The following is a 25509-nucleotide window of genomic DNA, read 5'->3' on the forward strand; positions in this document are numbered from 1 at the left end:
GCAAGGTGTGTAAGGAGGGGGAAATCTCTTACTAGACCCGCTGTCCTTCAGTAACATGGCAGGTCATCTATTCCTGTGGCTGCGGAGGACATGGTCTGCCTTGCAAGATGTAGTCGGCTTCCCTCCTACCTCGTTTCCTGCTCTCAGCCCCCAGTTAAAATCAACACTGCCTTCAGCCCAGCCCCTCTAAACGGCAGGATAAAACAGCTGGCTTTTGCCTGTTCCCTAGTATGCAACGACCTGTCTGCTGTGGCTGGTGATGCTGGTAAGGAGCCAGTTGCCCAGCAGTAACAGTGTGCTTGGACTCAGGAGGCAGAGGAGCTCTCTAAGCTGGGCTTTGCCCCACCAGCTGGTGATAGGGGGAAGGGAAGAGCCTGACCAGAGTACTGCTGAGAGCATCTCCTGTCCTCAGAGTGCCTCCGTGCATCCCGGCCTCCACGCTTGCATCATAGAATTGAGAGGTTTGGCCAATATGGTTTCACCTAACTGGCTTATACTGAGGCTTCTTACTCTGTGTCTCTTTATCGCATGTTCAGCTGCGGCTCATAGACTGGGGTCTGGCCGAATTCTACCATCCAGCTCAGGAATACAATGTCCGTGTGGCCTCTAGGTACTTCAAAGGACCGGAGCTCCTTGTGGACTACCAAGTAAGAGTCTGCCTCCTCCTTGCTAGCCAGCGATACCACTTGTGGTTGCACTTTAGCCACCATTGGGTTGGCTGGTTTTGCCTGCCAGGGCATTGCCTAGGTTGAAAAGAGGGTGGCTGTGAAGTGAAAAGGCTGAGGTTGCCTGTGTGGTTGGGGAACCGGGCCGTGGTGAGCATGCCTTTTCTGACAGCTTCTCCTTTTTCCCTTCAGATGTATGACTACAGCTTAGACATGTGGAGTTTAGGCTGTATGCTGGCAAGCATGATCTTCCGAAAGGAGCCCTTCTTCCACGGCCAGGACAATTATGACCAAGTAAAGACTTCACTACCTGACTTATTTCATGAGATGTTTGTCACCGCCTCATCTCTGTGTGTATAGTGGGGAGGTTCTGGGGATCAGATCACCAGGCTGGCAGGATGTTGCTATATGCTTAGTTAAGCCATCTAGGATTATGCTTCACTGCCTTGCATAGGAGACTTGTTTTCTGCACATGTTGCAAAAACAAGTTTCAAGGGAGATATTCCTTCCATCTGGGATGTTTCCAGAAGGAGAGCTCTTAGGTTTGGGCAGCTCTGCCTCTGCGAAAGAGTGGTGGCCTGCCCTTCTGCTCTCTCTCAACATGCCTTTTGTTCCAGCTGGTTCGCATCGCAAAGGTCCTGGGCACAGATGAGCTGTATGGGTATCTCAAGAAGTACCACATAGAACTGGACCCGCACTTCAATGATATCCTGGGCCAGTAAGTGGAGAAGTGAAATGCAGCCTTTTTTCCTTGTAACACAGAGAGGAAGATAAATTAATGTCCATCCCCTTGAAGGACTCTAAGCAAAGGCCTGCTTTGATCTTCTGGGTCACAATGCTGCTTGCAGGCCTCCCATCTGGCTGCTTGTGTCAGCTCAGGAGGTCACTGAAATGCAGGCTCTTTCCTTTTGCCTCTCCCATGATCCACGAGCCATCCCTTGTTTCTTCCTTCTCCTGCTCGTTGACATCTTAGAAGTGGAGATGTAGACACTAGACTTGAGTGTGGGCTGAAGGGCTCAAAATCTCCCAGCTGAGATATCTGAAAAGGATGAGACATGGATGGGATAGCGAGGACAGCTTCTCTGAGGCTGGCTGGCAAGCCAGAGCACTTCTGGTCCCAAGGGTGTCACCCTGCCTGCTGCATGCTGTTGTCTAGTCCCTGTAGACAGAAGGGAATGTGCAATATTGTGCCTTTCCCAGGCATAGGACATCCACACAATTTTGTACCTAAAGAGGGTTCCCCCCCCTTCAGCAAGTGCTTGCTGAGCAGTAGCTTGTGCAAGGAAGAGCTGTAGGCAGTGTCCGTCGCAGCCATCTCTTCTCAGAAGTGCATAGTGCCAGGTGATTCCCCCGGGACCTCTGGGTACTGCTGTGCTGGTCAGAGCTGGGTAGTGACAGCTGGTCCCTTTGCAGGCATTCCCGGAAGCGCTGGGAGAATTTCATCCACAGTGAGAACAGACACCTGGTCAGTCCTGAAGTCCTAGACCTCCTGGACAAGCTCCTGCGATATGACCATCAACAGAGGCTGACCGCCAAGGAGGCGATGGAGCACCCCTATTTCTGTGAGTCTGTGGAGAAGCTGGGGCCAGCTGGGAGGGAGAGGGGTCTTCGGTTGTGGATGCAAATTTTGGCTACCCTCTCTGCGAAAGCCTTAGCAGCTGTGTGGGTTTTGAGGGCAGTTTCTCTGTAAGGGTTTGCCAGGGTAGAGCTTCAGCTTTATTAAATGCTGTTTCCCCTTCCTGCCTGGTCTGTGTCTCCTGCAGATCCAGTGGTGAAGGAGCAGTCCCAGCCCAGCTCAGAAAATGCTGTGCTCTCCAGTGGCCTGACAACAGCACGATGAAGACTGGAAAACGACGGGTAATTCAAGATGTTTACAAATAAAAGTAAAACCTTCGGTCACACAGTGAAGGGAAAAGAACCAAGGACCCCCCCCTCCTTCCCCTCCCCTTTATACTCGGCAGAAATCTAACCTTGGGGGGGGTCATAAACCTCAGTTCCTCTCTGGTGGTTGTGGTTAATGTAACTCTAACCCTGTGGTACCAAAGCCCTGGGCAAATGGTCTTGCAAGAGCTAAACATGTAGTGATATCCCCAGGGCTCAACACAACTGATTCTGGTTCACATCTCTATGGATCCTTCTCTTCCTTCTCAATCCAGCCTTCCCCACCAGCGTGGTGGGGACAAGTTGGTCGTTCCACCATCAGCCCTTAGCATGCCTCTTTCTAAACATGCCTTTCTGACTTGTAGACTCTGGATGAACCAAATTCAGGCTGGGGGTCAGCAGGTGCAACTCTGTTTTGAGGTCCAAGTCCTACTGCTCACTCTGGGCTTGAATTTGGCCCTTGAATTCCCGTTTCAATTGTGAATGCCGGCGTGGTTGGGGGGAGGGGGGAGGTTCAACAAAAAACAGCCCACAAACCCAGCAGCATCTCAGGATTGGTTTGGAGCATTAAAATGAAGGCACTGATCCAAGTTGCTGGGGAGAGGTGAGATTCCCCCCTCCAGGTGTGTTTGACAAAGGCTCGCTCTGAGAAGAAACTCAATAGACCTGCTTTGGAAACTTGTGAATGTGAGGGCTGCTCTTGTGGCAGGAGGGGGGAGGGACGATCCAGACTTTCCCACCAAGCTCAGGAAAGTCAGTGTTGCAAGACTTCTTGTGATAGGTGTGCAACCATGTACCTCATGACGTGGCTCCCATGAGAATTCGTGCCAGACGCAGACTTGTGCCAGAGCACAGCTCTGGAACAGTTCAATCCAGCACACAGGACGGAGGAGTGGAGAGGAGGTCAGGGAGGAGAGCACAGGGAGGAAGAAGGATCAGCAAACAGCGATGTGGTCTGTCAGGAATGGGGCTGTGCAGCTACTGATCCAGGACTTGGGATCCCACGTAGTGTTTTAACAACGTCAGCCATTTGTTGAATTCTGGGGTGCTGATCCTGTTGCGGGGGGTGGGGGGTTCATCTTGTGGGTTCTTTCATCAGATCCCTCGATGGCTATATAGCCCCACAATTCACAGTTGCCTCCTCTACTTGTTCTGTGTGTAACTTCATCAAGTGGTTCTGGTGACATTGAAACCTAGAAGCTGGAGATAGTGTTTTCCCACCAGCACCTAAACACAGAATTTCCTTCTGCGGCATTGTTGAAATAGTTAATTTTTTATAAGGTTGCAATGTTTCTATTTGAAACATCTGTTTACATTCCATATTCCAATAAAGTTCTATTGGCATCGATAGCAGGTCAATCCATTTGTATAATTCACTGAAACCAATAAATATCTATACATCTGAATGTCTGTCGTCTCAAATCTATGGTATAGCCAGAAGGAGTGAGAGCTGAAGGCATTGCCTGCTCAAGGAGGTCAGGTTGGTTCTTCCAGCCCCTCTTGTCTGAGTATTTTGGGATCTCTTAGTCTTTGGTTGCAGTTCTTCATGCTGTCCGCTCTGAGGGTTTCACTGTGGCCTGTTGTCTCTGCTTTCATGGGGCTGCAGAGGAGGTGTGAGGTTCTGGGTACAGTGTGGGAGTCGGCTGTTGTGGTACAATGGACTCAAACAGCCAGTGCCCAAGGTAGCAGTCTAATGTGTCTGTTACATGGCTGGTCAGACAAGAGGTCACTGATACGTGGCTGGAAGTTGGGGATTCTCCACATGTGTACACCCATGCTTGTCTCCTCAGCCTGGGTGGATGGCTTTTTCTAAGGATGTGCTGAGCAGAGAGTAGCTCTTCTTTCCTCCCACCCTGGGATGCGACTAGTGCATGAGCTGTTATCAGTGTCCAAGCTGAGGAGCTGTCTGTGATGATGTTGCTGACATGCCACAGGGCCCTTGCTAACATTAACTCTCTTGCAGATGCTGCTGAAGGCTTTGGCGAATGTTTCCAGCCCTCTGTCCTTCCATCTGCCTGACCCACAGGCTGCCTGTCTTGAGAGGCATGGGGGTCTCTTGTGCTCTTAAGCTGTACTAATACCAGCAGGGTTGGTTTGGGGTTTTAACATCAATTTCAACTGTTTTTAAACATGTGAATTGCTCCATTGAGAAGAGGCAGGAGTGGATGTTTCTCATGGCCTCTCCAAGTTGCTATGGGGGAAACTTGCCTGTTTTCCTCCAACTCTTGTGTGTTGGCACTCCCAGCTCTCGGAGAGCCAAGGCAGAAGAGGTGTGGGGGAGAAAAATGGGTTCAGTGTGGGAATTTCAATAGCTGAAAAACATTGATCTTTGTATACAAGTGCGTGACGGTGTCCGAACCTGATGGTGGAGTTTCAAGGTGGTGCTTCGGGAAGTATCAGTTCTGTAAACCTGAGTCAGAAATTCTTTCCTGGTACCCTCAAGCAGAGGAAGAGACATTCTTACCAGTGAGTGAAATGGGTAAATGGCTTTCCCTGGTTGTGGTAACCAGAGAGGCTGGAACAACCTGCCCCGTATCTCCCCACATCCCTACCCCAGAGCTCTAGGGTAGGATGAGCTGTGACACATTCATCCCAGAGGGAAACATGGCAGTTGAGCAAGTGTAGCCTGAGAGTGAGGAGGATGTGGAGTCTCCTGATCCCAGGGCGGTGTGGATGCTTGGCTGTACCTCGGGCCAATTCCTCTCTGTGCCCATCGGCCCTTCCAGCACTCAGAGCAGGAAACCCTGCTCTCCTCTGGACCTTAGCAAAGCGTCATCCTGCCCGTAGGGACAGCCAGGAGCTGAAGAAGACAGTGTCTTGTCCTTAGGAAGGAAGGAGGCTGGGGAACGTGCATCTTCATATGCTTTCTCCTGGAGAAATTTGGGAGAGTCCTGGTGCACGTCCTGCCCTTTCAGCTGCCCCGGCCCTAGCTTTCTAGCAGACGTAGAGCACAAGTTTGCCTGAGTGCCTTGTAAGAGGAAAGGCTCAAAACGAGAACCACAGCAGCCATTGAGGGACACGGTAAGCAGCTTCCCCAGCTTCTCCGTGCCTGTTGCAAGTGTGCTGGAGCATGACAGAAGCCTTTAGTGAGACTAGAGGAGATGTTTTAGGCAGTGGAGGGGGACTTAACACAGGAGGTTGGGGAGAAAAGAGTCCAAACTTGCATCCGGCTGCCCATGAAAGCGTTGCTTTGCTAGACTGTGTCCCTCCCTTGCCTTCCCCTCTCACCCTGCCACCCCTTCTAAAGCAGGGTGAGGATCCCCTGCTGTCCCTACATCCAGAGGGGCATGGAGAGTGCGGCCAGGCCTGGCTGGGGGTGGGGTGGCAGGATGCGGGGCAGTGTGCCCAGCCATCTCCTCGTCACCTGGGGCCAGAGGAGCTCTGTGTCGAGCTGGAGTGCCCCATGACACTCACTTCCCTCCTCCCGTCTCTCCCCAGGTCCGATGCTGTTGCTCCCAATTTTCCATAAGCAGAATGAGAATCAAATCAAACATCCTATCGGCGTGTGTAGAGTGACGGCGGGCAGACTGCGCAGCGCGGGCAGGGCTGAGAGCAGGGCAGCATGCCTGGCTGGACGGCACTCGCCTCTTTATGACCACAGCCCTTCCCTCTGAGTGTTAAAGGTTCTTCTGCCTTTAGTTCCTTGTTGAGCTCTTCCTGACCCAGAAAGCATGGAAATGTGAAGGGTGTGCAAAGCAGCTGTTGGTTAGTTGTTCCTTCCTCCATTCTGGCTGTTCCCCCGCAACCTCTGACGAACCACAGTTAGCCAGCTTGCACCTGTCTCTGCCAAGGCATGGGGGTGGCAGGGGATGTAGTATCACGATGGACAGTCCTATATTATAATTAAAAGAATTCTATATTGTTGAATAAAAGTTTTAAAAGAAGTATATGAGGAGGAGTATTCAGTGGGGAGGGAGCTGTGGGGCAGGACCAGCCACACTAGAGGATGCTGGCAGCGTGAGCCATTCCCTGTGCCCTGCTAGGACAGGCTGGGCGAGGAGAGGAGGAAGAACTAGTACAAAATTACCACAGGTAGAGGCAAAGGAGCCACTTGCCACCTTTGGGGGTGTCCCTCCTTAGGCCCCCACTCTCTTCTGAAGGTGCCTGCCTGGGTGGTGGCCTAGGTACTAATGCTGGTACCTGCTTTTCCCAGCCTGTGGGACTTAGGCATGGCTCTGTCTCTGTACCCCAGGAGCTCCCATCTCTTCCTCTTACTTGAGCTGAGACTCTCTTCCCCAGCACCATCACTGCAAAGCCCTGAGCTTGGAGCTCCTGCCTGTGGACCTCTGCATCACAGGAGTTCCCCTACAGATGTGGTTTTTCACCAGCAACTCTTAGGAGAGCCTGGCTGCAATACTGGTGGTTGTCCAAGCTGTGCTCTGTTCCTAGATGTTAATTTGAAACTCTGGTCTAAAAACCTCCAGCTGGACTCTGTACGACTGTACACAGTCATTTCTCTTCCGTTGTCCCATTCCTTCACTGCCCATGTGTTTTTCCCTACACAGTTTTCCCCTATACTGAAGCTGCCGAGGCTAAGGGTACCTCTGAGACAAGGCTCTTGACTGGGAAAGATAGACCTGTTGTGAAAGATAGACCTTCCTGCCCCAGGGAGGTGAGCTCGGGTAAGGTGAGCTATGGGCTTCTGCCAGCGCAGAACCACACGGTGCTACTCTCACCAGCCCTGTGCAGTGGCCAAAGTGGAAATGCAGGAGAGAGTCCTCACACAAAGCCTGTGAGTGGTACAGGTGGAAATTTGCCAAGACCATCCTCATGCATCACACCTGGAGATGTGCTGATGTGGGCCAGATGTGGACATGTACATCAGGTAAGTTCAAGCTTTTGGTGCTGTAAGGCAGGGGGCTTGGTCCATTGCTGAAGCATGGTGTAATGATAGCCCTGTTGTATCCAGGACTGTGCTGATCTCTGGCGCCGAAATTCAGCAAGCCTCGTTTTTGGCCGGTGTAGATTTGGCCAGTGGTAAGAGCCTGTCCCTGCAGGGAAGAGCCCATGGCAGAGTCCACCTGAGGTCCACATGTACTAGGCAGAAGCAGTGCTGTGAGCATATGCTGAACTGAGGTCCCTGCAGCATGGTGGCTCATCCAAGTGCTGTTTCTACCTCATCCATCCCCCTCCTGACACTGTTGGGGCATGCCCCCCATTCCCACCTGCTGCCTGCTACAGCTCAGGTCCTCTCCAAGTCAACAGCTTTTCTCTAAAGGATGCTCTCAATGACTTTTTTTTTTTAACTGTTGCTTGTCAGAAATAAACTCTTTTTTGCCTGTGCATTTTTTGTCTTCAGTTTGTCAAGAGTCAGAACAGTTTTGTTCATTCTCACCCCTTGCTCCACCGTGACATCCATTGCACGGCGGTCCTGTCAAGGCAGCGTATCCTGCTCCCTTGACTTTCTCTGCCAAAGAGCTCCAGCACAAGCTGGCACTGTCTCATTCTGTACCCACTGATGTTTACACTCCCCCGTTCTCTTCTGATCCCTTGCAGAACTCATTGCTGCACTCCTTGCAGAACTCATTGCTTTTTTCTCATTTTTGCCATGCAGTGAAGGCTTTTGGCTCACAAAGGTACTGACTGAATCCAGTTCTGGTTTTACTGGTCCAAGCACTGTCCTTTCAGCTGGACCACTGGGCCATGCAGCCAGCCCTAGGCATCTGCTCTCCAGCAATGGCTAAAGCCGAGAGGGCGATGGTCCAGGTTAGGATTTCCCAGGCCGTAAACCTGGACTGTGTGCTCCAAGGCAAGCACAGACTTGGTGATACTGGAGAGAACTGCTACATTTTGCTCTAGGAACTGCACCCAGCAATGTGAAACTTCAGAGGAGCAATGTTTCAGGAGCTTCCTGAAGATCTCATTCCTCTGAAGGCATCAGATTGCTGGGAACTCTGAAGAGCAGGAAATGCTTTAGTGAACAGTTATTTCTGGAGCAGGCAACCTTTCCTCACTTCTTGAACCAGGTTATTCTCTTAGGATGGGCCTTTTCCTCCACCTGCTCCCCAAAACCCAATTCCTCTGCACCCTGGGAACTGGGAACAGGGGTGATGTAACATGTCAACATCTTCCTAGCAATCTTGCAGGTGGATAACGTCAGTGTGTGAGTCTCATTGAAATACATCTCCCAGAGGCCTCTTTCCAAATGCCAGCCTCGACTATTAATACGTGTTAATGCCTCATTAAGGTTCTCTGTTTCTGCCCTCTCCTTTAGCCCACACATGCCTGGGGAAGGAGAGGCAACGGGTATTATTTTTCATTAAAATTCATTGAGAAATAGGGACAATTTGAAACCACAATATATTTCCATGTACATCACTTGCAGCAAAACATGACATTAAAATGGTAAGTGGAGAGCGTGTAAATGAGCAGGCTGTTCAGGAATGGCAGCTGGATATTTGTCCCAGTTGTCTCTTACCATCTGACTAAGGGAACAAGTTATTTAATCTTGCCATATAAAGTGTACTCTAACCCACTAACTAAATGCAGCTGATCGTTTCTAAATAATGCCTTGCTTTTTATGTGCTCCACTTGTTTGTGTGAGGAATTGTAAACGAAGGAGAATGCTGCTAACCCGGGTGTTGTGAGGGACTGCGTGTTTGGGACAGTCGGAGCATTTGTAGCTCAAGGAAGAGACAAGCACAACTAGCACAAGACATTGTGGCTTGTCAGTGGGATTTGGATGGGGCATTAGTTAGCGACAAGAGTTACACAGGGGCCTGGAATTAAACTGCAGGACCACAAAGCTGATGCAGGATGGTATATATTATGCTGTTTAGTGTCTGTACATTGAAAATAGATGCTACGGATGTTATTACAGCAGGAAGAAATGTAATACATACCAGTTTAAAAACGTAATTTCTAGCCCAAGCTGTTCCTGTTAAGCTGTGCAAGGCCCTGTCTATACTCAAAAGCATTTTCACACCAGTAAAGCTGTACATCAGCCCCCCCCCCCCCCCTTATATCGTCAAGGTACTGCATCTTATTCCAGCTCAAGAAAAGAAAAAGAAAGCATTTCTTTGCATTCATGCAGTAAGAGACAAGGGTTGTTGCTGGCACAGTTATCTCAGAGCACGAAGATGAACATAGTCCAACAGATAAAGCTTTCTACTGGAGTCTAGGCCAGAGCTGAAAGCAATAACAATTTAAAAGGAGTAAGGAAACAGCATGAAAAATTAGCATTGTCTAGTGTACGCTGCCGCTTCTTGCTCGTGCTCAGATAAGGCTTGCTTCTGAAGATGAACTGCGTTTGGCTCGTGTCCCTGTGCCACAGAGATTTCCTGGACAAATAAATGGTCCCTTGGCAGCCAGGCAGAGACAGAGCAGGGACAGGGCTCTGCCCACCTATGTCCTCGTGTGCAAGGAGTTTTGTGAATCCTGATTGCAGAGGGTTTCACCGACCGGTATCAGCAAAGGGCAGAGGCACCATTTTGGCTTGAGCAGTGGCAGCTGGTGGAGGGCAGGGAGGGAGGGATACTGTGTGCAGCCACATCACATCATCCGTTACTCACTCCCATCAGAAGCCGCTTTGGTTCTTGCCTTTGGAAAAGTTTTTTTTCAGAGTTTCACTCCTCAGACACCTTTATTTGCTTGAGCAAATACATTCATGCTTGCACTACTATGTGCACACTACTGGATCTGACGCAGCTGTCTCTGACCACAGGCAGCATCTGCCCGCCTCCCAGCAGTGCACACTGCAGTCCCTTGGTGGTTATGTGGTATTCCTGGGCCCAGGGGATGGTGCTTCTCCAGGAGGGCAAAGATGCCTCTTGCCATTAATCCAAAAATCCAGATCTCCATGTGGGCACAGGTCAGCACCTTCCTGCTCAAACAAGCCAGGCAGCTGGAGCTGCTGCCCCTCTGCCCTGGGAGGAGACACTCGCACAGTGCTGGCATCCTTTCATGGCTTAGAGCATCAAGTAGAAGCTGGAGGTATTGCACGGACGGTGCTGTTGTATTTGAGAGCTTTGCTGCCCCTTCCTTCTTGTAGTCTGCCTTGTGACAAGTATCTCTGGTGTAAGCGAGTGCAGAATCTGGCCCATTTCCACAAGGAGATGGAGCTGTTCTGGCCTGAAATGCTGTCTGAGGAAATGCCACCATGACAGCAAGCACGACGCAGGACTGGAACAACCTCCCGCCTGGGCTAATGTGCAGGAGGCTCCTCTGGAAGGCATGGATCTGCAGATGTCCCAGCGGTTTCTGAGCTAATGAGGCAGCACCCTCTGGCACTAGTGCGTCCCTGTTCATGCTGCATCAATGCGTGGCAGAAACAGAGCACTCCGACCACATGGCTGCAGCTGGCTCCAGTCCAGGTGGTATCAGAGTGCTGGAAAATGGCTTGGCAGAGGATGGGACATGCCCACTGTCATTGTGTGACCAAAACTTACTTCCTTTCCACTCCCATCAAAGGTGTTTGCCTTTCCCTTGGCCACAGAGGTACAGGAAAAGGCCTGGCCATGTCTTGGAAGACCTAAGTCAGGAAACAGCTTGGGAGTGACAGGAGCTGCTTTCTGGTACTCACACTTTGCGGTAGTGCTACCCAAAAATGCAGGTCCACAGACACAGGGCTAAGCTGTGAGCATTTATCGCTCATGTTTTAATGGAGCCACTGGCATTAATAGTCATGCAGAATTTCCAACAGGCATGCATACCTGCTGATGCACACAGGCTGCTCTGAGCAGCACCGGGACTGAGATGGATGGATGGATGGATGGATGGATGGATGGATGGATGGATGGATGGATGGGTGTCACCTGCTGGGGCAAGCAAAGCTTGGGAACTTGGGAGCAAGACTGGGGCTAAAGGAAGCAGCAAAGCGGAGCAAACGCTGTCTAAACACTCTAGTCGCGTAAAACCAGCAGAGAGAGAAATGGAGGCCGCTAGGAGAAAATAGCAGAGCCCAAACTGAGAAACACTCCTCAAGCAAAGTGCATCGTCGGAAACAGAAAATGAAAGCCTTGCCTTTTGTCTGATGGTTGTGAATCTCAGGGAAAGAATTGGGACGTCTTAAAAATGTACCCACATGTCGGAAGTGTTCAGTGGATATAGTACTGGCCATTTCATCAGCTACAGTGGACTGGTCATGGATGTGTGGCCTTGAACAGTCTTGGCTTCAGTAACGCACTTCGTTGAGTGAATAAGGAAAGGGGATGGAGTTGGTGCTCCTGCGGCTCCTGCCCCGTGAGACCTCCGGGGCAGGCGGGATCCCTGGCACTCGGCAGCAGAGCACAGGGCCCTGCCCAGGCCAGGGTTTCACCATGCTGAGATTTCCCTGCTGGCTAGGGTCTATTCAGGACAGCGTCCAGCACTGCAGCCACACCAGACCCACCTGCCCCACACCCTGCCTGTGCCCTTCTGGGCCGGGAGAGCGACCTGACAGAGGCCAACCCTGACAGGGGTCCCCTCCCGGGCACCAGGCCCACCGGCGGGCGGGAAACCCCAAAGCCCAGCGCCTGCGACCGGCGCTTTGGCAACCAGCACCGACGCCGGGTCCGGGAGGCAGAGCCGGGGCGGGCGGGCAAGGGGGTGCGCCCCAGCCCGGGGCAGGGCCGTGCCCGCTGCCTCGCAACGCCGCTGGCCCGGCACAGGGCCCGGCAGGCCGGCGGCCCCCAGCCGCTGCGGGCCCGCAGGGCTGCGCCGCCGCCAATGGGGGAGGGCCCTGCCCCTCGCCCTCCGACCCGGACCCGCCCGGACCCGTTGCCAAGGCAGCGCGCGCCTCCACAGCACCCCGTCCCTCAGCGGCGGCCGGAAGTAGATCCGACGGCAGCCGGGAGGCGCGGAAAGTAGTTCCCTGGTGACGGCGGCGCCGCGACCCGGAAGCGCGGGGTAGCCAGTGCGGAGGGATCCGCGGGAGCCGCCGTGTCCTTGCGCAGAGCGGAGGCCCCGGCGGCGGGAGAGCGGCGCCCGGTCCGGCCCGGCCCGGCCCGGCCCGGCCCGCCGCGGCCCCGGCATGTTCAAGAACACGTTCCAGAGCGGGTTCCTCTCGGTGCTGTACAGCATCGGCAGCAAGCCGCTCCAGATCTGGGACAAGAAGGTGAGGCGGCGCCGGGGAGCAGCGCGGCCGGGGAGCAGCGCGGCCGGGGAGCAGCGCGGCCGGGGAGCAGCGCGGCCGGGGAGCAGCGCGGCCGGGGAGCAGCGCGGCCGGGGAGCAGCGCGGCCGGGGAGCAGCGCGGCCGGGGAGCAGCGCGGCCGCTCGCCTCAGCCTCCCGGGGCTGCGCGGGGCCGCCGCCGTCCCTGCGTGGCGAGACGAGGGGCCGCAGCCCACCGGGAAGCAGCCGGTGGGGCCCGGGCACCCCTCTCGTCAGGCCGTCAGTGCCTGAGCTGCCTGTGCCAGGTCACCGGGACCCTCCGGGTTTGTTTTTTTGGAGAGGAATGTGTTACTATAAAAGTATCTTCTTTTCCGCCTTTGCTGAGCAGCAGAGCCCCGCCAGGGGAGCGGGCCAGCCCGGCACCAGGAGATGCAGTGCTGGCAAGGGGCTGCAAAAAATGTCAAACGCTGGAAATAGGCAGCAGAAAACAAAACCACCCTTCACCACATATGGCGGCTTTCCCACAGTAGCTGGATGTAACTGGGATGGGGGTCTTCTCTTGTATGTGAGCCATTTTTTAAGCAAGCTTGCTGAAGGTATTTAAAGGTAGTCTGTGTGGCAGTTTTTAGGGTGTACCAGAAGTCATGAATGTTTCATTTGTTTTTTTTTCCTTCCTGTGTGTTTCTAGAGTGGTTCTGTTGAGGGTCCCCAGCCTTCTCCTGGGTATCTTGCATCAGGGAGCCTTATCAGGAAGTCTGGAGGTGTTGACATCTGCTGCTTCCTCCCCTTCATAAACCACCCATAGTCGTGTTGCTACCTAAAAGCGATTCTGCAAAACGCTTGTTGTACGCTCTGAGAGTAGGCTCCCCTCTCTGAGGTTACGACATGTATTCGGTTACTTGTGCTTGAAACTAATCTGAATTTCTTGTGGTTTCAGCAGGAATGAAAGCCTTCAAGGCAGTTCAGCAGACAGCAGTATTGTTTGACCTCAGTGGGCTCGCGTGAATATTTACAAGTTGTGGGATGGGGGACAGGCAGCACAGACCCATCCCGTTTCCCATCAGTGGGGTACCCATGCAGCTCTGTGAAGAACTGGGTTGCCTCACATAGCCTGGCTGTGTGCACGTGCCTGCATTAGGGCTTTTGCACAAATATTCGTGACTTTGAAAAACTATTGGCAGCTTATTTGGATGGTGTGAGCATGGGATGTGTTAAAGACTTACACAAAGGGATGTAGCATTTCTCCAGACTGGATAAAATGATGAGCAATCTGGGCTGATCCTGCTTGGAGGTAGAGGTTGGACTGGAGACCTCCTGAGGTCCAACGCAAATTGTCCTGTGCTGGATGATACCATTGCGATTGTGCAGCTTGTGGGGCAGCCAGCAGGAGCTCTGCTTGCAGGGTGGACGTAAGCAGTGGTCCATTTGGGTGCAATAGTTGCTGGAGTGGCCAGAAAAGACTGACGAAAAATTAGCACTGCCGTTCCCAAGAACAGTAGCTGGATGTGCAGGCGGTTTCCATCGCCTGCTGTAGGGCTTGCATGTGGCTGAGCTTCCCTGGCACTGCCCAGTGGCAGCAGCCCTGCGTCCTTCTGAGCAGCAGGGCTGTGTGCAGGTGCTTTTCCTCGCTCAGAGGTTTGTCTGTCCTGAGGAAGTATGCACAGCTTGGGCAAGCTTGTTGTGAGGATCGTCCTGCTCACAAAGGTGTGGTGTGAAACCAGAGTGGGTTTTCTGACTTCTTTGCCTGTGGATATCAGCACGGCTAACTCTTTCACCTTGCTTTTCCATTTAAAAGGAGTTGGGGTGGTGGGCTTGTAATACCTTCGGCATTCCTGATCCGCCACCCTTGGTGTGTTCGCAGCAGCAGGAGGTAAAGGGCAGCACTTGGCGCATCTCGCTGCCTTGGAGCTGAGAAAGAGAAGTTCCTCAGGTCTTTACTCCACCGCACATGGGTATCATCTCCCCTGTTCAGCCCCTTCAGAAAATCCTGCTCATGCTGCTGTCTGGCGTGTTGAGCAGTGCGAAGACTGCATGAACTTACAGCATGGAGAAGTGCCACTGATGGTTTGGGTGCTGATGGTCTGCTGCAAGCAGGGAGCTGGGTGCTAAATTGCTGATGAAGCCTCTCTGGCTCGATGCAAGAACCTGCCAGGCCTGCAGCAGAGGGGCAGGCTGGTGTCTGGCTTGGGCAGCGTGTTCAAGAAGTGAGTAAATGTCCAGAAACTGTGAGGGATTTTTCCAGTGGGTTTATTTATTTATTTATTTATTGGAAAAATACTGATTTGTCCAAACCCAGACATCCCAGGAATGTTCCAGCTCTGCCATTGCCACAGGAAAGGGTTAGGGTTGGGGTTTCTGGAAGGGGGGGAAAGCAACCAAAGCTTTGCAATAAGTGACTGCTGCTCTTTTCAGGGGTGCATGAAATGCACCTGTAGTTTTGGTGAGAACTGGAAACAAGGAATTTGATGTTCTCCCATGTCCTAGGTGAATGCCCTGATTACTGGATTCGTTGTCCTAATGTGGACTCTCTTATCTTTGCAACAAGTACCAGCAGACGGTGATTTTTTTAGATCTTAGGCAATCTCAAGCTTTTGTGACGTGGGGAAAACCATTTCTTGTTCAGCCCTAGTAGGAATGTGCACTGCTTGCACTGATGGAGACAGTGTGAAATAGAGGCTTCTTCATTTGATATAGGTGTAGAAATGGGGCACTGGAAGCCTTTCCTTGTTGTGAGCATTTGTAACCTCCCTCTAAGTAGTAGGATACAGTCCTTCCCTTCTCTCCCTTCTCCCTCAGGGGCTGTGGGAAAGCTCTGGGCAAGCCTTGGCAGCAAGCCCTGCCAAGCCCAATCTGTCCTGGCCACCAGCATACTGTCCCAGGGGACTCTGGCAGGACTGAAGTGTCCAGGCCTTGGGAAGAGCGCAGTGACTGTCCTGCCATCCCTGCAGGCAGAGGTTCCTCCTTCAGCCTCTTCTGCAGAGAGCTGGTAAGTGCTGGGCTGTGCTCTCTTTTCCTGCTTTTCAGCGCTGCATGTGCCTGGTTTGGAGACCTGTTTGCAAGGTGTTTTCTGTTTGCCTTCCAGCACTTTGTTGTTCAGGGTCCTCTGTTTATTCCTGCAGTGTTCTGTCATCATGGTCCCCCTGCTGACGTGTGGAGACATGCTGCCCAGTCTCCAGGGGACTCGCTGACACTTTTCTGCAGAGCAAATGGGAATGGTTCGATGAAACTTGTCAAACCTATTGATCCTCTTGCTAATTTCTCCGTATTCCTTCTGCTGGTGCGTCAACGCGGAATATCGTTAGCAATTTCAAATGCTGTTGGGAGGATGCGAGGTCAGCTAGCGTTCAATACCCATCTGAATGTCAGATGTGTGCTCTGTCACCACGATGCAGATAAGTTTCCCTGATGAACGTGTCCAGGATCAAATCCCTGTGAACGCTGTGGTGGGGTCCTCTCTTGCAGCCCTTCTCTGACTTGTTAGTCTGGGGACCCTCCTTTGCGTCTCTCACACAGCGTCCTTGTCCGGGTTGCCCCAGATCTCTGCATCTTGAATACAGCAGTTCATGCTGCTCACTCTTCCTCCCCAAACCTATGTGTATCAGGTGCTACAGCAGAGCCAGATAGCTCCTGCTTTTTGCCTCTTGTTTTGCCCCCTCTCCCTTCCTGGGGGAGGGAGGTGGCACAAGGGCTTTGTGCCTGTTCTGGACCCACCACTGGCTTTGAGAATTGCTGGCCTGTCCCGAGGCGAGGGCGTACCCATGCCTATGGTAGTCTGGGCAATGGTGCTGGCTGTGTTTCAGCTTGCTGTTGCTGGCACAAGCCCATCGCCTAACGACGGGGCAGACCGCAACAATGCAGGAGCGAGCCTCCAGAGGTCGGCCTCGGACCATGGCATCTCGTCTGCCAGCGGTGGGTGGCTGGGTCTGGGGAGGATTGCTCGCTGCTTTTCCTCTGGTCTTTGTTATGTTTGATTAGTGTTGCTAGCAGCAACAGTAGCATCAGGAAATAATATGTTCAGACACAACTGTTGGTGAAGCTGCTGCTCCCTACAAACCCTGTGAGATTTGAGGTTTGCATCTGCGAAAAAAGCTTTCTTTAGACAGCAGGTAACTTCCCAGTTATCCTGATTCAGAGGATATTGGGCATTGGAAGAACTTTTATTTTCTAAGAGGGCTATTACCCTTTTTTCCAGCTTCAAAAGTCCACCTTCTTAGGCTTAAGATGGCTGGAAAATATTGGCCAAGTAGAAACGTGGAACGTTTTGTTTAGAGTTGTAAAATTTTCTGAAATCTTCTCCTTCTGAGTTTCTGTGAGGTAGGGGAAAGCCCCTGAAGACTGGGAGCTCTTGCTGAGTAGCCACTGCAAGCACAGCAGTACCATCCCTCCTGCCCTGTGCCGCACAGGGCTGTTGGCTGTGCCTGATGGAGCCGGACTCCCAGAGCTGGCGGGGGAAGAGAAGTGCTCCTCTGGCTGCGACCAAAACATGTCCTCCATCAGGGAGGTGGTCCCTTGAGGCAGGCAGGATGCGAGCTCAGCCTCCGGCAGGGACCTGAGCTCTGGAGTGAGCCAAGGGGCCAAGCTGGGGCATTTGGCGCTACTGAGTCCTGGAGGGCAGCACTTTCAGCCCCTGTTGCTGGTGAGCACTTCTGATGCTGTTCAGCCTTATCTTACCGAAACAGTGAGGCTGCTTGGACTTCTGATCCTGCTGGTGCCGGATGTCATGCTCCAAATATCTATGTGTCTGTCCTGCCAGCACTGGCTGCAGGCATATGGAGACAGGCTGGCTTTTGTGCAGAAGGCTGCCTGCACAACCTGGGCAGTAGTGCAAAAGCTTATACTGAGCTAGGTAGGACTGGGAGGAAGGGCTCTGCCACAGTCTGCCCCTGTTTTGTACTTACCTCCTCCCTTTTCTGCTGTCTTTCATCCTGTTTCTCGCCATGCTAAGGAAGAAGAGTTGCGTTTCATTGTCTCTGTAATCTGGGGAAGGAAAGCCTTCACAGGCTAAGGAAGGGGACCTGGTTGCAGATAGAAACACTGCTGATTAATTGGTTTAAAGCATGCTTAGCTGTTTTCTCTGTTACTGTCCTGTCCAGAGAAGCCCAAACCTGAACCTTCTCCCCTCTCTGGAGCCATAAACTACCCTTGGTGAAAGCTGTCTTACATGGTATGGAGGCAGGTTTTGTTGTGCACTACTATCACCTGCTTAGGCAGGGTTATTTCCTGGTGTTAAGTCCACATGCTGTATCCCTGTGGCTTCCAGGGTTTAATTTCATATATGCCAATTGCTGCTTCAAATACAGAGGCACGTGGGGCAACTCATCCAGACCTTGTGCAGTTGGTTTCTCCTGAACAGACCTATAAATCCACAGGAGTTGCATTTGATGCAAAGGAGAGATACAGTTATCCTGTAAGGATCCTTTCCCTGAGCTTAATGTTTTCTGGAAGTATCTGTGCAGGCTTGAAGCAGAGTTAAGAGCAGCCTGGCAGGGCGAGCTACACTCTCACACTTAGCAGCAGCAGCTGGGTGATCCAGGCTGAGGTTTCTTGAAACTGCTTGGTGCAGAGACAGGCCAGGGGGTGGGCTACTCACAGGACTTCTCTATTTCTTCCAGCAAATGTATGCAACATAACCCAGGTAGGTCCCTCTGAAGAAATGAACTTTGAAGATGAATTGCTAAACCTGTAAATCATTTTATAGCTCATGACTGGAACCATCCCATTAGAAGCTTAATGTATCCTATATATTAGCAGCGGTGATACGTGCTAAAGAAATTGATTCATGGAGCTGGAAGGAGCATTGCAATTCACTGATCTAGCATTGGGGAAGAGGAGAGGGCTTAATTAGCAAAAGTGCCTTTTAAATGGAGATGAATTTGATGGGAAGTGGGCTGCTTCATTAAAAAAATAAATCCTCAGACCTTGGGATTCAGCCATGCTGCTTGTGGAGAAAAATGAATTTGTGTTGGCTCCTTGTTCCAGCCCTGGCCTCCCTGAGCTTTGTGGGGAGCTGGCTGTGTCCAAATAGCCAAATCCCTGTGCCCCTCAGCAGAGCAGATAATGGCTCTGTGCTTGTGTGTGCTGCAATTATGAAGAATTTTAACCAAGCTGTCATCTGGTCCTGCTCTTCCACAGAGGCAGTCAGCCATGCCCAGCAGTAGAGACTAAGACCTGTTGGTGACCGGTGGCTGGCTGGTGTCTCCCTTTCCTTGCCCCTGTGTTGCTTGTACTTGTTTTTACCCCTTATCCCACTATAGTTTGATCTTGCTCTGACACTTTTGTGTTTGTTTATTTGCGCCTCTAACATGAGGCCTGAGTCACTTGTGTTCACTGTAGCGTATTTTGATAGATAGAAGTCTTGCACTCGGTGTGCATGCTGGACGATAAACTCTTGCTTGGAGTCCTGGCATTCTGGGGCGGTGATCAAAGCCTTGGAAACAGTCATGTCCAGGACAGTAGGAGCCAAGTGAATGCAGATGGGTCCTCCTGGGATCTTTTTCCCCCTCTCAGTGGGCCTGTGGGTGCCTCTTGTTTCACTCTCAAGTAACGTCTGTGCTGTCTGCCCCACTTTTCTTTCAGGTGCGCAATGGCCACATCAAGAGAATCACTGACAATGACATTCAGTCGCTGGTGCTGGAGATTGAAGGAACTAACGTCAGGTAGGAGAAGGCACTTTCTTCTCCCCTAGTATGCCCTGGAGCAGAGTGAAAGATGTCGGTGCCCAGCAGACGTCTCCTTCAGACTACGACAATCTCTTTGTCAATAAATTGAAGAATATGATCTGGGGTCAGATCACTGATACCCCTGTGTGGCACTGTACTGTGCTTTTCCCTGGACGTGCTTGTAGAGCTCTCTGTCATCCTCAGTGGGGCTAAAGGATTAAAAATAAAAATAAAATCCCATTATTTTTCCATCACCTGGGGGAAAAAAAAGCTGTATTTGATACCTGGTCCCCAGTCAGTGCTGCCAGTTACTGAGAAAGCAGCACTGCCTTCTGCATCTTTTATTGTCTTAGGCCTGCTCTGCTGCTCTCCCCACATGACAGCTGCTCTCCCGACAGCAGGAAGATCAAAGGGAGATTTATGAGGGGAATTGCTTATGGTGCTTCACTTAGCAGCCTTGTCTCCATCGACTGGGGAGAGAGACACCAGCTCCATGAGCGGGTTCGGAGCCTCCAAGGCTTCTCCAGGGGTGATTCAGAGCAGGGTGCTCCTTATAAGGGCAGTGGAGACTCCTCTCCTGCAGACAGGCTGAGCCAACGCTTCTCTTCCTCCCAAGATGTGTTGATACAGAACTTGCCAGGCGTGACGTGTACTTCTAGGGCTCAAGACCTCTGTTTTCCCAGCCATATAGAGGACACAGGGCCTCTGCTGTGCTCTGGAGGGCTCTGCCTGTTCAGTCAAGGGTAGGAGGAGGTTGTGTTAAGAAACAGCACTGACATGGCCTTGAAACTGGGGAGGTGAAGCTGTCCAGGAAGATGTTTCATGCCCTGGGTGAGAAAGGTAGGATATGAAATGCATTCTTTGGGCCCTTTTTCTTGTTCTCTCTGCAGCTACCTCTGAAACTCTTCCTCCTGTTGCAGGAAGGTCTGGTTGTTCCTGAGATCTTACGATCACAGCTATCTTTTTCTGCCTGACTCCAAGACTGTGTTAGGTCAAGAGAGAGACTTGGGACTCAGGCTGTGTGCTTAGTGCCATGTGAGATCCTAAAGCATTTTTCTGTCCCTCTCAGTACCACATACATCACGTGCCCTGCTGACCCAAAGAAGACCCTGGGCATCAAACTACCTTTCCTAGTGATGATCATCAAGAACCTGAAGAAATACTTCACTTTTGAAGTGCAGGTGAGAAGCATGCAGTGGGGAGGCCCCGCCAGGGACCAGTGAGGAAGGTGCCAGGGAGCCTGCAGTCTTATGTTGGAACTTGTCCCAGGCAGCATGTGGTCCCCAAAACAGTTTTGCTTTCTTGGCCATGTGATGTGTCAGGTCTTCTGCTATGGAGGCATCAGCCAGCTCACAAGCACATTGTTGCTATTCCTGAAAATGGGTCTGTTCCCTCTGTTAAAAATACTTCTGCTGTGAAATGGAGGAGTGGGAGTAGGAGAGCCCTCTCTCAGAGATGGGTAAAGCCTGAGTCTAGAACAGCTGCTGTCTCAGGGAGCTGGGGACCCCTGGTGCCTGAGTCAGCAGCCTGCCTTCTTTGCCTCAGGTGCTGGATGATAAGAACGTACGCCGGCGTTTCCGGGCGAGTAACTATCAGAGCACGACTCGAGTGAAGCCCTTCATCTGCACCATGCCCATGCGGCTGGACGATGGCTGGAACCAAATCCAGTTCAACCTGTCAGACTTCACACGCCGGGCTTATGGCACAAATTACATCGAGACCCTGAGAGTTCAGGTGAGAAGCAGGCATGGCCTGCCCACAGAAACCAATGGTCGGTAGTCTTCCTGCTGGCTGGGACAGCTTTGCTGTAGATTGGGAATCCATGTTTATCCCTGACTGGTCCCTTTGCCAGTCCTGCTCTTTGCAGAGCACTGCAGGAGGGGAGCAAAGACCGAACTGAAGCAGCAGAGGTCTTGGTGCTGTCTTGCTTTGCTGGACTAGACTGGGATGAAGGAGCCCATTTCCATCTTGTTTCTCTTGCTGGCTGTCAGTTAGGGTAAGAGTTGCAGTCCACCTAAAGTGCCACGCATCCTGCTGGGTGGAGGTCTGCTGGAAATTAGCCGTGTGCTGCCTTACTGAACAGATACGCCAGACAGCAACTGGCCAAGTGGGAACCTGGCTGGTGAAGACCCAGGGTGTTATGGTCCATCCATATCCCTGGTAAAGCTCGTTTCCTAGTGTGGGTGAAGTGACCCTGCCTTCACCGAGCCCCTTGGACCAGAGCTGATGCAGCATTTGTTCCTGCTGAGGACATGAAACTTGTTCCATATGCTAGGGATTCATGTTTGCTGTGTCCAGTGGCATGTGTTATTTTGAGGAATGCCTGTGTGCGGAGCATGCCTGTTCCTTAGTATGATGGGAGTGCTGCAGTTCCTTGTGGGGTTGCCCTGAGATGAGCAGGCAGTCAACTGGGAAATGTCTGCCTTCTCACATAGCCATGAGGGGGACTGGAGCAACTCCTTCGCTGCCAGCTGATGGTGGAGGCAGCACAGGCTGGACAGTCTCATTCCTGACCTCAGGGAGGCCCTGAAGAGGGAATGTTAAAAATGCACCAAGCTGAGGCTGAGAGTGTTCTGGCAAATGCTGATACCAGTGGAGAAGCAGAGGTGGGTTCACAGCAAAGAACCCTCTAAGCAACTAAGGCAGATCTCAATTTGCAGAGATGCCAGAGCTTGGCCAAATCTCCTGAGCCAGCCTGCATCACTGGAGAGAGCATCTAATGCAAAGCAGAGGGCATGGGCCAATGTTTCTTCTCTGATGCCCTGTCAGATTCAGAGAGAGGCAGTGAGGTCTCTTCTCCAGCTGCCGAGCCAAGGAATCCAGGCTGCTGCAAGAGAGCGAAGCTGGATGTGGAAAGAGCATATGGAAAGTGGACTGACTCTTTGTTTTGACTCTCAGATCCACGCCAACTGTCGCATCCGACGGGTGTACTTCTCTGACCGGCTCTACTCAGAGGATGAGCTCCCAGCTGAGTTCAAGCTGTATCTGCCTGTCCAGAACAAGGCCAAGGTGAGGTAGCTGTGGGAAAGGAGGGTGGGAGCAGCAGATGGGCCAGGCTAGTGTTCCTCTTCCTCCTCCCGCTGCCTTCACAAACCAGAGTTTCTTCTAGCAGCAGAGCTCTTACCAGGTTTGGCCATCAGCCAGGGAGCACCCTTACTGTTGCCAGGGTGAGCAGTCTGTCGGGGGTGCTTTGTGTTTTGGCAGGAAAGCCACTCAGTGTGGAAGTTGTCATTCCCATCTAGGAGCAGGGTGAGCTGTGCAGCTGCTCCTTCCTGTTTGTGTTGAAGGACTCTGGGCAGGGTGGCAGCCTCCTGGCATCTCTCTGGAGCTTTCACCCATGACTCAGCACAGTGGCTTTGCTCTTCAGAGCTAGCTGCAGCTCCACACTTGTGTTCCAGGAGGGATGCTGTTTGTGTCCCTCTAGCCCAAGTTTACTCCCCTCTGATTTCTTCCCTGCCCCGGTGCAGATGGTGGTGCTGTGAGGTGGGGATAGGCAAGGTTGTGGCTGCCCAGCAGGAGGAGATGCCAAGCTCTGCTCTGGTCGTGATGGGAGCGGAGTCCCTGGCATATTGGCAGCAGTCTTGAGCCTTGTGAGAAAGTGCCACCTTTGCCAGGGCCAGCCTGTTCCAGTGCAGATGCTCCTTTTAGCAGAGAAGATTCCTGGGCAAAATTTCAAGGAGCTGAGGGGGGATGCTGGGTGCTGATCTTAGTGGGAGGCAGAAGGCAGTGTTAACAGTAAGTAGCACCTCTGCGGAACCTGTCACTGCCTTCTGGGCTGTAGCAGCCTCCCAGGGGTGTCTGGGGAATGCTTGGAGCCCTCCCAGTACAGTTGTCTTGGTGCTGCCAAGTCTAATAAGTGTCTCCTTTCTTCTCCCTGCGCTGTCCAGCAATAACACCATGTTGGGAAGAGATGTGAGAAATGCTTGGGGTCAGTGGGAAAACAAGAGCAGATGGAAGAGAAGGCCCTGCTGAGACCAAGTTTTAGATCAACTCACCTTGCCTAGGGTAACTTTGTTTCATCTGGTATCCCTCTTCTGACAGGACACAATTAACCATGTAACAGGTCTGGGACTATGTTGTTGGTGTGCGAGTTGTACAGAATCAGAGTTTTCCTAGCTGTTCCTAAAGTGCTGAGCCTAAATACTGCAAGTGGCCTGGTACCTGATCTTGTGTTGCACAGAGGTGTTGCTCAAAGCAGCTACTGTGCCCCCGAAGAGGGGATTCAGCAGGAATTACGGGGTTAAGTGTGCCCTCTTGAAGATACCAATTTTATTTTTTCTTTCCTTGTTTTCCATCTCTTATTTTATACATGCTCTAAATATGGATGTAATACTCTCCTGGAAAGTTATTAAACATTTGACTCTAAGTCTGCTTCTGGCCTCTTCCTCCTTTGAGGGATCCTTTAACTTGCCCATGTTAGTGCTTCAGAAAGTGCTGAAGAATTGCTTTAGGAACCCAGATGTTAGAATTTGCCTCTGAATTTGACTTTGATTGGCGGCCTCGCTGTTTAAGGGATAGCACAGATGTGAACAACAGTAATCTGGAGAGAGGAAAAATAGTAAGGTTTCCATAGAGGAGACAGGATCTGTCTCCAATCCATGAGGTTTGTGGTACTCTACCTATGACAAAAACTCATGCTGTTTGCTTTTAGTACATGGAAATGGGTTTTTCATTCCCTTCTTACTTGAAGCCGTTTTCCAGCAGTGACAAATTGGTCTTACCTGCCTGTTAGGGCATGGCTCTGTTTGCTAAACAACTCGCTCCAGCTCTCAACCAAGCCTTAAGCAGCTACTTATAGCAAGAGGCACACAATAGCCTTCCAGCTGCCAAATTGTCCCTTTCCCCAGGGATCAAAGGGGAGGTTTAGCAAAGCAGCATAACAGGAGTGGAAGTCTTTTCCTGTGCTGAAGCTGCCCTTCCCTGCCTTAGACCAATCTGCCTTTGTTGTGGAAAGGCTTGCAAAGGGGAGGCCACGAACCTCCAACAGTGACAGAGTCTGGGAGTAACTGATGCCTTTCCTCCCCCTGCAGCTACTCTGGTGGGATGGTACCTAAGGCAGGTACTGATCCTTCCCTGGTGTCGGGCTGTGCAGTGAATTGGGAAGACTACACTTTCATTATTGTCCCATAGAACAAAGCTGGTCTCTCCCAGGAGGAGGAGAGCCTGTTGGGGGACATATGCCCCAGATTCTGAGTTTAATCCTGACCACTGACTCTCCACCTGGTCTAAAGGTTTGGCATGTCTGTGTACCCTCATGGTCAGCAGCTCCTCTGTATGAACCACACTACCTCTAGACAGCTCTCAGAACACCTATAATGCAGCTCCCTTATTTGCACCTTTAAATGGGCTTTGAACTGGAGCTGCTGACCCCATGCTGCCATGTGGTGCTGGAGTGCACTTGCAGAAGGCTTTCTGGAGAAGACTTTTCCAATTTTTATAGCAGCCGAATAGCTTGGTAGCTCTAAGGAGCCAAGCCAAGGAAGCCCACATGGGAAGGCACCATCCATCTCATTTTGACATCTACCAAGGCTTGGCTGGACTTGAGATTTGTTAAGTGGAATTGCACTGTATCGTGTGCCAAGGATCAGCCTTAATGAAGTCCATGGTGAAGCTTTCCTGCCATGTTTGCAAAGCGTGCCAGGGCTGGGGGAGCTGCTGAGGGGATCCATTGGACCCCGGCAGGGTAAAGTGTGCATCCTTTCCCACAAGCCCTTGCTCATGAGTATGTGTTTTTGGCAGTTGTTGGTGGCCAAGCACTCACCAGGAGCTGCTGCTGCCTTTCCCTGCCATTCTGGGGCCCATGCTGGAGTTGTTCCTTGCCCTCCAGGAGTCGGATTTGCTCTGAGTGAGTGACGTTAACGTGTTAAGGGGCTGGGCTCCCCAGGGCCCTGAGCAGGCTGCCTCTGTGAAGAGATTAGATGGGCCTTGCTGCCAATTCCTGCCCGACCTCTAGGAGCTGTGCCAGTGGATTTGTTGAAATAAACTCTCAGCCGCAAACCCTTATATCTGTGTGGACCCTCTGTGTATTTTTTAATATGAAACAAAATACTGAATGTTCCTGTTTACATGCTGCACAAAGTGGAGCATCATCAGATACTGGCTCTTTCCTTTAGGGCCAGATGGTGGGGAATTTATGCGGTGTTCTTCAAAAATCTTCCTTTTCTAATCCCCCTCTCCCATCAAAACTTTAACCATTTCACTGAAGGTGAGGGAAGTTTGGATGCTTTCCCTGGGGGAGAGGAAGATGCTGCTGGTGCATAGGCCAAAATGTCACAG

At 51.8% G+C, this 25509-nt stretch overlaps 2 protein-coding genes across 6 annotated transcripts in view; both read left to right on the forward strand.

Annotated features, from left to right (window-relative positions):
- The window catches only part of CSNK2A2 (casein kinase 2 alpha 2), a 29012-nt gene extending 21997 nt beyond the window's left edge, over positions 1–7015 (forward strand). For 3 of the 4 annotated variants that reach the window (XM_009470485.2, XM_087739662.1, XM_087739661.1), the window contains 5 exons: positions 537–647; positions 858–959; positions 1283–1383; positions 2079–2227; positions 2429–3952. In XM_009470485.2, coding sequence (XP_009468760.2) covers positions 537–647; positions 858–959; positions 1283–1383; positions 2079–2227; positions 2429–2505 — 540 coding nt within the window. In that variant the 3' untranslated portion in view covers positions 2506–3952. Of the gene's footprint in view, positions 1–536; positions 648–857; positions 960–1282; positions 1384–2078; positions 2228–2428; positions 3953–5984 lie in introns of those variants that run through there. The other variant, XM_087739660.1, reaches the window with a different exon arrangement.
- A 5321-nt stretch (positions 7016–12336) lies between these two features.
- CFAP20 (cilia and flagella associated protein 20) lies at positions 12337–25230 on the forward strand. Of its 2 annotated transcripts, none has more exons than XM_087740121.1 (6): positions 12337–12579; positions 19151–19230; positions 20303–20414; positions 20779–20967; positions 22132–22242; positions 24973–25230. In XM_087740121.1, exons 1-6 carry the CDS (start codon positions 12496–12498, stop codon positions 25084–25086), a joined length of 690 nt encoding a protein of 229 aa, XP_087596247.1. In that variant the 5' UTR covers positions 12337–12495; the 3' UTR covers positions 25087–25230. The 2 variants fall into 2 exon arrangements, with proteins under 2 accessions (XP_087596247.1, XP_087596248.1); XM_087740122.1 differs by lacking the exon at positions 24973–25230 and adding an exon at positions 23121–23599 and having other exon boundaries at positions 12354–12579.
- Positions 25231–25509: the final 279 nt, after the last annotated feature.

This window comes from Nipponia nippon, unplaced genomic scaffold (genome assembly GCF_047370975.1).
Source record: "Nipponia nippon isolate SJK-2023a ecotype South Korea unplaced genomic scaffold, ASM4737097v1 scaffold_7, whole genome shotgun sequence".
Lineage (NCBI taxonomy): Eukaryota > Metazoa > Chordata > Aves > Pelecaniformes > Threskiornithidae > Nipponia > Nipponia nippon.

Excerpts from the sequence above, each read along its gene's own strand:
- CFAP20 (XM_087740121.1), top strand. The coding sequence starts at position 12,496 with ATGTTCAAGAACACGTTCCAGAGCGGGTTCCTCTCGGTGCTGTACAGC. Across the intron at positions 19,231-20,302 it reads ATTGAAGGAACTAACGTCAG|TACCACATACATCACGTGCC; the intron begins GTAGGAGAAGGC and ends TGTCCCTCTCAG. Across the intron at positions 20,415-20,778 it reads ACTTCACTTTTGAAGTGCAG|GTGCTGGATGATAAGAACGT; the intron begins GTGAGAAGCATG and ends TCTTTGCCTCAG.